General features: G+C 47.0%; 1 protein-coding gene across 4 annotated transcripts in view; it reads right to left on the bottom strand.

The window, feature by feature from the left end:
- NDEL1 (nudE neurodevelopment protein 1 like 1) overlaps positions 1 to 11,310 on the bottom strand; it is a 30,054-nt gene that overhangs the window by 3,308 nt on the left and 15,436 nt on the right. For 2 of the 4 annotated variants that reach the window (XM_030012966.1, XM_030012967.2), the window contains exons 6-8: positions 10,388 to 10,561; positions 9,471 to 9,562; positions 7,034 to 7,185 (exon numbers count right to left, since the gene is read on the bottom strand). In XM_030012966.1, the coding sequence (XP_029868826.1) occupies positions 7,034 to 7,185; positions 9,471 to 9,562; positions 10,388 to 10,561 (418 nt within the window). The other 2 variants (XM_041123248.1, XM_041123249.1) reach the window with 2 other exon arrangements.

The raw sequence follows: 11,310 nt of genomic DNA, 5'->3' as shown, positions 1-11,310 counted from the left end.
TTTCACATGGCACACCGTTCCTGTGTGGCTTACATTCACTGGTGACCTTGCATCTCCTGGATCAGGGATGCAAAAACCTTGCCAGCAAACCCAGGAGGCTGCTGCTGTTGCACTGGGCAGTTACAAAACCCTTCCAGAAGAGCAGATGAAGAGCTCAAATCTCAACACTTGCTAGCAAGGACAGATTCCCATGGTAACACGGCTCAGTGCCGTGCAGGGCCAGGCTGCTTCCTTTACCTTTGTTGCTGTTAAACATCCACTCTAGCACAGCCTGAAGCACATCCCAGCACCAGGGTCAGAGCAGGGAGAAACCACCTTTCCCACCTCCTCCCCATTATGCTGGAAACTTTAACTCCCATTTGAGTGTTGCTTTGATACATTTCAAAAAGCAAGTGCCTCCCTGGCTGCATGCAATAAAAAGCTGCTGGAACAGCCTTAGGGGCAGATGTATTTTGCTACTCACATTTGAATGAAAGGGCATGAAGCCAACCTGATCCCGACATAACTCTGCAAATTAGTTATCAGCTAGAAAGCACCCCTGCCAAGTAGGACAGGGAGAAAAAACCAAAACCAAAACCAAACAACACCCAACACCAACCAGGATTAAAACGTGGTAGTTTGCTCCCTCTTGAAAGGGTTAGAGAAAAGTGACATTCAACATCAGCAGCCTGGAAGTGCTTGTGTTTGATGAGTCACGTTGAAGCCAAACTCTACAGATTTGTCACATTTCCTGCACTAAATTCAGAGCTGCTCTTTGCGACTGACAGACACTGTGGGACAGTGCCTGGCTCCTGCCACATGCAGGATGTGGCCCAGCCAATGCCAGGATGCTGGGCAGGCCAGGCAGGTCTGCAGCTCAGCTGAACGAGCACTGGTCTCCACTGGGACCTCCCGGCTGTGCCGCCTCCAGCGCAGCACGGTGGGACAGGCAGGCTGGAGAGGACAACTGATCCCTTTCAAGCCCACAGCAGGTGCCACCCTTCCCCACACAGCCTGTCCTTGCAACCCAGTGATCCCCTGAAGCACTGCATGAGGCCAGGCAGAAGGGGCCACGTCCTCACAGCACTCAAACCTTGGCACATTATTCCCCTCTGCACCAAGCGAGCTGCCTTCCTCGCCACCAGGCATTTCCATACCACCACCTATCCACCTCCCTGACATGACAGATTTGAATCAAAACCCAACACGTGGCATTAGCACATAGCACTACACCAGGAACGGGCCAAATCAAGCAATATAAACTTCTCAAACATTGCTGTTTCTGGGGCACCAAATGCTCCCAAACTGGGTTTCCAGCACCCAAGCTCTGCTAGTGGGAAGAACGCCTCCCTGCAGCTATTGCCATCTGATGGACCTGCCTCTGCAGGCAGTTTCTTCTTTTAAATGAAACGACACATCTCTAACCCTCCTCAGCTCCTGCTCAGACACACATTTAGCAGCTTGGGTGCCCTTTTCCATCTCCCACAGGTACACCAACAAGGCCAGAAGCCACAAAGCCATCAGATTCTCAGCACAGATGCCACACGGACATGACAGGACTCTGCCTAAATCACCTGTGTCACAAATAATCCAGTGATGCCCAAAACAAAAAGGGCAACCAAGCCCCATTGCAGAGCCAGGGCAGCAAGAGGATCAGTACTCTTAAGTGTTACATGTTACAAGTGTTAAACAGCACAAGGTGTGGAGTGCTCACAGCACTACAATGCACAAGGGAGACATAAGAAGGGTTTCTGCTGAAGCTGGAAAAGACAGAAACCCCATTTAGAAGTCTTTTGAGGTTTCCCCATTGTTTGCTAATTAAAAAAATAAAGTAGGAAGGAAGCACAGAGTGCTTGTTTGTAGCAGCTTCTCCCAGGATCAGCTCCTGGAGTCAGTTACCTGCATTGCTCACTGCATCCTCCCAGCCCAAACTTGCCCTCAGTTCAGAAATAAAGATAAAGCAGTGACTCTGATTTGCTGAAAGCCAGTTCAGTAAGTGGGGCACAGGAAAAGGCTTCAAACAGTAGCAGCAATTGGGGGGATACTGAAAGCTGGCATTATGGCTGAGCTTACTGAGGTCTTACCCAGCCATGCATTTATGTTGCTAACACAAAAATGCACAAAAAAGGGGAAAGAAATCAGCATTACTGCAGTCAAAATTAAAGGAAAATAAAAGACATTAAACAGAGCAACTGTAAAACATAACAAATAAAATGTGCTGGATGACTGGTGCCTAACCTCCCAGAAGTAAGCTGGGAAGAGAAGTCCTTGTCCTCGGTCTTCAAGGTCTCAGACAGCACCAGGAGGAGCACAGGGATCGCTCCAGCCTTTGGCCACTCTGCCCAGGCCTGGCACACACACGGGGCTGCTGCACGGAGCTGATGCTGCCTGACGGCCTGGAGACCTGCCCGCAGTGATTAATCCAGCCAGATCACTTGCCTCCTGCTTCTGCCTCGTTTCCATATCCCTCAGACCCAACCCAACCCACTCTGTGGAGCCCACGCTGTGCCCTTGCTCTGGGCTTCCTGAGAAACCAGGCTCTGGTGCTTCAAATGGAGTGGAAAGCACCAGTCTCTGCTGGAAACTTTCCCTGCAGTGGTTTCTGATGGATGTTTCTGACTGTCGGTCCCTACAGTGGTGTGGACTTTGTGCCCATTTCCAACCGCTCTCTCTGCCCTGATTGCTAAAGATGGATTTTTTACTCATTAAACTGTATTTCAAGCTGTACTTAGCACCTTATCTCCAAGACTCCCTCAATATTAAGTATCCAACAAAACCTCAGCAGAAGATTCTCCTGTAGCAGAATAGCCCAGCCTGAGGAGTAAATGGATGTGGTCAAAACATACTTGGAGACCAGCCCCGCAAGAAAACAAGAGGAAAAGTGATTTTTCAGGCAGGTCAGTGCTTTAAAACACATCACTTACTCTCTCAAGCAGCAGTAACAACACAAGGAGGTAGAGGAATGCCCAGCACGGAGAAGTAAAGATGAGGATGGGGACAAGGCTGTGGCAGATTAGGCTGGTAGGGACCTGGACTTTTCAAGAGCATGGGGAACCCTCCATGCTCCCTGGAGAGGCAGGTGAGTGAGACTAGCCCGACCCTTAGTTGCTGCAGGCCTTGCCTGCACTGAGTCCCTGTGCTGCAGGGTCCCCTCCCACAGAGCCCGTGACACCGGTACCTGCGCAGCCTTGCTGGCATGACTGTGCCACCGAGGGTGGTTCCAGCTGGCACAGCTGTGCTGGGCAGGGGTGGTGACACCGAGCAGGAGCAGCACTGTCTCTACCCATACGCTTCAGACCACACCGTCCTCTCCCCCTGCTCTGTAACCCTGGCCAGCTCCCAGCACATCTGTGCTTTTGTTTGCTTTCTCATTAGCCAGAACCACAGCAACTGAGCATCGGCAAGCCAACAGTCAACAAAACGTTGAAGGAAAAACACAACCAAAGGGCAAACTAACTTTCAAAATTAACTAAATTAACAGTAGTGATACTTCATCCTCTATCTCTGATGTGACTGATTCAATGAGAAACATGCATGTATTTGAAGAAATATTAAATTAGATCAAGAAAGCAAGCAGCACTCAATCTTCTGGTTGCAACAGGTAACAGCACCAGAGAAGTTTATCCAAAGTAAGGCGAAAGACAGAGATTATAGCCTCAGGCTTTGATCATGGACTATTAGTTTATAATGCTAAGAGAACTACCTCATGCAGTTAGCATAACCACCAGCTCTGCAACTCCAAGCACCAAGTTAAAATGCATGCAGCTTATCATTGCAAATGAATTCATTTACCCATGACCAAGGTGGGGAATATGACCTTTTCACGCCTAGTGGAGAAAAATTGAAACAGTTTATGCACACAGTAAAGACATTCTCGGGCATAACCCTGGATGCAAGAAATGGGGCAAAGCAAAGGTGCTAAAACTAAACCTCACCAGACCTCTCATCTTTGACCTCTGCATAACAAGACTCTGCTCTGCAGGCAGGTAAGGGGTCCTATTTCAGTGACAACTGGCACTTCCACCACACTCCACTGCTGCAGGCGCATGACCCAGATAAAAGCACTGCAAAGCACATTACAGGACATGGGATTACTCACCTGCCTCTGAGTTTCCCTGGAAAAGAGGGAACTGTGGGTAACTTTTTTATAAGGTGGACTAGGGAACAGAAAAAAGACCCCGATTTCACATCCTGATGTATTATGATCAGGGTTGTGGATAACAATGTCCACTGTGTAAACGTACCTACATGCTTCTTGGGACTGCTAGAAAGGTGCAAGCAGAGGTGCTCCTCACATTCAAACTTTAGCTTGTTTTATTAAAACAAAGCCCAGGAGATTCACAAAAATAACCTAAGAATAAACATCAGCTACAAGGGCTTTGTCACTCACGAGTGTAGGAAGGGGAGCAAGGGAGCAGTGAACAAGGAGTTAGTGCCCCAAGGAACAAACAGCCCACGTTGGCTCACATGCTGTCTCAGCTCTGCTGTTCCTGCTGTTCAAGTGCCAGGCTGCTGCAGAGCCCATCAAGGTCAGAGCCATTTTGTTCCCCAACTGGATCGAAGTTAATAACCAATTAAGAACAATTACAACAGCAAAAACCAAGTACCTATCTGAGAACACCCTCAGGTACTGTTCTGCCATGCTCTGGCATCTAGACAGAAACAGCATGTTCCTGAAGGAACTAGTCTGCAGGAAACTAATCTTACACCAGACATGGTTGAGTTTTAAAAAAAGCAGGTAAGTCCTGACTCTTCCAATTCTCCAGCAAAGCTTTGGTGCAGGCCCAGCTGTCCTCCAGGCCTCCCCTAAAGCAATGCTCCCCTATGCCAGCTCCTGCCTATCACCATCTTCAGCTGCCTGCTCAGCTCCACTCAGCAAGTAAAGAGCTGGTGTTTAATGGAAGATTGAGACTCGTTAAACATTTTAACCAACAAAATGGCAGAGGAAGGAAAGTAAATGGAACTGTAATGATGTGGCTGAGTTACCTCTGTCCCAATCCCACCACCCAACAAATGGCTGTTCTTTAGGCACTGGCTGCAGATTGGATAGGATCTATGATGACACATGGCTGTTTCAGGCTCCAGCAACAATCAGCAGGGAGGAGAGTACAGGGGCTGGAGAAAGAGGAGGAGAGGGGAGAAGAAAGGGGATGCCTCGACTCAGCCCCTCGTGCCCAGCCACCACAGCACACTCTGGATCCGATGCCTGCCAGCAACGCATGCCAGCACAGCTGGGAGCTCGGCTGCTGCTACAGTGTCCGGGCATGATGGGGCTGACCTCATTTAGGCAACAGCTTGGTTTAGCTTACATGTGCAGACAAAGTTATACAGGTTTTACATAGCAGCCATGGAGATACGTACACAGCGCAGACCTCGACAGGGGCAGCAAGGCAGAGCAGGAGTCGATGTAAGGGGAGAGGCATGGGCCACTGACCCCACTGTGAACAGCATATGGGGGTGCAGAGGAGGAGGGTGGGACAGCAGGGCCATGCAGGGATCTCCAACTACTTGCAGATAAGCACATCAGTCATTTCCACCCATTCTTCCAGCCCACTAACATCCTCCAACTCTGCTGCAGAAGTTATCTTTCAGGAGGCTGGGTTTCTAAGCCTTTTTCAGCTACAACCTGCTCCTAACTCCAGGCAGCCAGCACAGATAACAAGTGTGATGACAATCTGGATAATTAAAAGTAACCCCCACCCCACATAGCAATCAGCTTATTCGTCACACCACAACTCAATATAGCCATGCTGCCTCCTAAGAACAGCGATAATCTCTCCCTAGCAACTACCCTGACAGCTTGCACCTGAAACGTAGCCTGTGCGCTGCAAGCGTGAGCACTGCCGTGGTGATGCACAGACCCCAGTCAGCCTTACAGTATACAGACAACCCAAAGGTCTGTCCAGTTTGCACGTGACACTGCCTTTGTTAAGTCTCCGAACTCTTCCTTTCCAGAAGCAGCAAACAACAGTGGCTCTAAAAACTCTGAATGCCAGCTTCTAAGATGCAGTTTGCCCTGCTACCCACGTAGCAACACGATTCAGCTCAAATGAGGATGATTATAGGAAGCTCAGCTTCTCTGCTCTGTATATGGCACTCTTCAGGTTGGTAACAGCTCATTTTATTCTCTAAAATAAATTCTGGATTGAGGATGTGCTGAATATTAGCATTAAATTGCACTGGCTTGAGGTTTAGCATGGAAGACTACTACTGTGCAGGGAGCACAGAGGGTGCCCAATGACACCAAGCAAAGCTCACAGTACCACTGTGCTAGCACTGGAGGGGCACTGTGCTGTTTGCCCCACTCCTCAGGGCTCCTCATACAACCATGGAGCTCTGTGTTATGAGGGACTGTGGGAAAATCCTCCTGCCGAACCACTTCCCATTATCCCACAGGAAGGTCTGACCATGGGCGAATCACAGTAGACACATGGGGCAGTTTTTCCTGTGAAAGCAGTTTCTGGCTTCATAGCTGACGCACAGCGCAGCCAGCATCAAGGCAGCTGCCCCCTCGATCAGCCAGAATTACACTTTTAATGACGTTTTCTTTTCCCCTAATAGAGGGGGAAGTAGAGCAAACAGGGCACCACCCTCCAAGTGAGCATTTGCTGCCTGCACTCAGCAGTGCTCACCAAGGGAATCTCCAGATTTGCGGTTAATGTACTTCCCCACACACGAGTGCACCGGTAGCTATGGTAACTCCACCACTACTTACTTGAGATCCTTTTGAAGAGCACGTTCACTTCACTAGCAAGTTTGCTGCCCGGGGTTTTTTTATTAGCTGAGATGGAGCCACAAAGAGATTATGTAGCAGAGGGACAGAACAGGCACTGACATCCTACCAGCTAAGAGACAATCACGCTTGCTTTTCTCTTTGCTTTACAGAAATCAGCACTGTCACCCTCCCCATCCCCTTGAGACTTGGCTCCACAAAATTATTTGTCCTATAGGATGAAAGCTGTGGTGGGCTAAAGACAAGCCAAGAAAAATGTCTGCTCCAAGTAGCATTCTGAAACACACTCCCCTTTAGGGCAAAAAATATACCCTTACTTACCCTTTGTCGAAGAAAGAAGTATGCCCTGGATGAGGGTACTTTGTGCCATTGCTATTCATCATGCCGCTGTTAACGTTCCCTGAAATGTAGGATTTCCGTGATGCCTGGTCCTTTGCAAAATTTCTGCAAGCAGCTAATTTGGATTCTAAGGCCTGTGAAAGGGAAAAAAAAAATGTCAAAAACATAATACCATTAAGAGAAAGTATTTTGCTGCTCAAGTTCAGGCTTTGTCATGACCCCAGGATCACCATGATCAGGACCCCAGTATGATCACCTTTGGCAAAAACTGAACTAAATGGGAACAAAGCTGTCATTTTCTCTGTCGCCCAACCACAAAGGAAACCCACACAACGAGACGCTGAGCAGACTGCCAGGTATGACTCAGTTCCACTAGGGCTCAGATTTTAGGACATATCAACTCTCAGTTAATTACCTAAAACAAAGAAGCCAACTCCTAGCAGAAGTAACCCAAACTTCTTGCTTCAGCAGCTGCAGTAAGGCTGGCATAAGCTAATCAGAAGAATAAGACAGGGCCTAAAGCAGAACCTCAAGTTTTAGGAGGGACTGTGTATTTGGAAAGTTGAATTTTTTTTCCCCATTTCTTTCTCAATCTTGGCCTGCAAAACAAAGCCAGTTTCTTAAGCCCCATTGACATGTTTCAGAACAAGAGGTGCTACAGTCACAGCATCAGAAAGAGGAATCAAAGGCCGCAGCTAAGCCTGTCTCTGTGGTCTGTACCTCATCTCTACTACTTTCAAGCAAGCCTGGTGAGATCTTTTTCCCCTATACAAGATGACAGTCTCTGCCTCATCCACCGACTCCTGGCAGGAGGGAGACCAAAATCCTTATTCTTTCCTTTACATCACCTGCCCTTTCTGCCATCCATCACAAACTGATGCTTAACTTGAATATCCATCTGGTCTAGCAGAAAGTCCTTGCAACTATTGGTTATGCCCATCCTGTGCACGGCAGCTTTCAGACATTTGCAAATGCATGCACTGGAGACAAAAACTCATCTTCCCAAACACGGGGTTTGGTCCTGCTCCACATAGAAAAATATTCCATTAATAAGGCACTGACATACTATCACAAGTAAGTGAACACTATACAGTCTTCTAGAAATTCATGTACGCTTACTTAGTAACTACATAGGCAGCTACCTATCTCTTGGTCTCAAAGCACCTATCAGCTGGAAATAGCCAGTGTGATTTGTGCCAAGTGACTCCCTGTCTCAGCTGCAAGCAAGAAAGCTGAGGGGAAAATTCTTGCAGAGAAAGGGGGTGTAAGGCTTGGGACCAGGCATCCTGTGAGTAGCCAAACCCAAAGAAATCCTGAACATCCTACAATTGTTACTAAACAAATGCATGAACTGGAATTTTGTATCAGTGGCAGAGTGTGTGTCTAAGAGCAGACTGGGAAAGAAGCATGCTTATTTGGCATTTCCTGTCCTTGCAGAGTAATCACACAGGATTGTGATTAAGCTCCCTAAATCCCCTGCAGACTCTTACTCACAATGATCCCATTTTAAACATGTCACTCCATAACCCCAAGTCGCCCTGCTGCCCTTTCAAACCAACTACAAGCTCACTGGCTCCAAATGTGAGCAACGAGGTAATTTTTTATTTCAAACTTCGCTAAAAACTGCCTCTACTGCAGCTATTGCCATTCTCAGTGTTAACCACAAGAGAGAGAGGAAAGCCAGCACTGGAGGCTAGACACCAAGGCTATCCATGCTTCCACTCAAAACAGTAACCGCTGAGGCATGTCACCAAGCTTCTCATAACTCAAAAGTCATGTCTTTGTTCAACTGGAAAGCCTGGCATCCTAAACAACACTGTAACAGATGCTTAAACCACTTCTTCCCCACTTACAGTGGTAATCCCTTTAAAGGCTCACACATTTCACTTCTCCATCAACTACAGATGGGAACATTTGGCTTTCTCCTGATTTATTTTCTCACTTTCCTGTCAAAGGTTTCTAGATTTTTTTCCATTTTCAGCACCTGTTGCAGATCTCCTAAGGCACATGAGGAGACACTGGCAGCATGATCTCGGCTCCTCACTCGTGTACAGCAAGCACCCAGACTCCAAGGTCCAGCTCTGCATCTTTGTCTCATTACAGAGGAAGCTGCAGGCCCCATTTAAAGTAAGAACAAGTAGCTGACGGTGTCTAACCCCATATAGTAAAGTGCTTGAGAAAATTCTTACTCCAAATATGAATTTTGTCACCCCAAACTGGCATCAGAACCTTAGTAACATGCGTTATAAACCAAGATAGTTAAAAAAATATATATCACATACTAAACACTGAATGTGGACAATTTAGAAACTACAGCATGTATTCAGCACAGGCCAAGGCCTTGTTGTAATAGAGCACAAGGATGAAAGCTCAGTGACAGCAGCACAGAGCTAGGAATACTTCAGTTCAGAGCACTCACCCCCACTTTCCGTAACAGATCTCCCACAATGTTGAGTGCAGATATTCTAGCTGAAGGAGTAAGGGGGCTGGTACCAAATCCATTTGGTATAGCTGCAAACACAGACACATTTTATTATATGCTCCACTCCTCCACAGTTCGTTTTTTTTTTTTTTTTTTTTTTTAATTTAAATAAATCAACTTCTACATAAAAAGGTAAATCTAAAATCTTACTGGAGACTCTTCGTACAATTACCCCACAATAACACACAGACTACATGATCACTAGCCATGGAAAAATTAAAAGCTTAATTCCTGTCCACTGCCCTCTTTCCCATTAGACCTACACACAGAGTTCATGCACTCTCCATCTGCAAGGTTATTGCCTGCAATCCATCTAATCCAGCCAGAGCTTTCTCTGGAATCTACTCTTTCTAATTTGAAAAATAATGTATTAATCCTTGTGATTGTCCAGAGGCTTCCAGATGGGGAAGGAGAGTGGACTAACATCCTGCTGCCTCACAGAGAAAACAGGACCCCTGAAAAGTATGCGTGGTAACAGAGACCAGACTGTCAAAATTACTGACCCCTGTTTACCCACCACTGCTACTCCACATTTAAGCAGAAATATCAGTCACTGCACTTCCCTGCAATCCTAAATGCTCTACTGCAGGCATTGACTGCAGAGTGCAAACACCCACCTCTCCCCACCCCCCAAGCAGTATCTAAGCTTCACTGTCCTTTTCCACGCTATTTACTCATTGTACTCCTTAAATGCACCCGATGCTACCCCAGGATTTAAACACACCTTATGCAATGCATGTGGGATCCACACATACCTACATTTACTTCAAATTCACTGACAAGCAACTGGTCTGAAATTGTTACCAAGATGAACATACTGCCAAACAACTAGACACAGTTTCTATGAATTATACCTTTTGGGGAAGGAAAACTGTTTTCTGATCCTTTTCCAACGGGCGTAGCTGGCAAGGAGAGAGACGCCTGGACAGCCGAATCCATCTTTTCACAGTCTAGAGTCGGAGAACTGGGTGCTGACTTTCGAGTGACTTCTTGTTGTCTTTCCCGTACTGCTAGCTCTTGCCGTAAGTCTAAGAGTTGAGAGAATAAAAAAACCAAAACCCCCAAAATACAGATTAGTCACTGATTTCTATAACAAACACTCTCTCTATTCATTTGGGAGGGAGGAGGAGGAGACACTTTGCAACAACCCTATATTAATTGCCTGCTACTGGCTTTCTCCAGCAGTGAGGACCCCCACCTCAGAGCAGTCACAGCCCAATACCATCACTTCCCATTACAGCTGGGAGTAGAGAAGCAGCAAACAGAGCCCTCCCCAGACCAGAGAGCTGCATGGTCCCAGTGAGCATGACAGGTGACTTAGCCTCAGTGTTTTCCCCATCTGTAGTGTGATTCCCATGGAAAGTCTGTTACAAAAACTGTAGCTGGTCACAAATGACTGCTGAACTACATTCAGCTCCTGCTCAAATAGAGGTTGGAAAAAGGGAGGAATGACCTATTCTTGCATTTCCAATTCCCCACGTTATTATTCCACTTAATAATCCACAGGACTCCACTCTAGCCAAACACAGTCAAAGGCTTGTATCCAGTGTCTTGATGCCTCGACAAGTAAAAGAGCAGACTGGAGAGGCCGAGTAGTCCAAACGACAGGGAAAGAGACTGGAGATTAGGAAACCCATGTTTTATTCTCACCTCCTCTCCAGACTGCTGCTTACCCTTACCTTGTCCCCTCCCATTTCCACACATATTTGCTACAAAGAGCATCCAGCACAGCTCAGCAATGAATCTACAAAATCCTTAGAAGGGACTAGATGCAAAC

Source organism: Aquila chrysaetos, chromosome 5, assembly GCF_900496995.4.
Source record: "Aquila chrysaetos chrysaetos chromosome 5, bAquChr1.4, whole genome shotgun sequence".
In the NCBI taxonomy this organism is placed as follows: domain Eukaryota; kingdom Metazoa; phylum Chordata; class Aves; order Accipitriformes; family Accipitridae; genus Aquila; species Aquila chrysaetos.
Note: the sequence above shows the minus strand (reverse complement) of the source record. Positions and strands in the feature narration are given on the sequence as shown.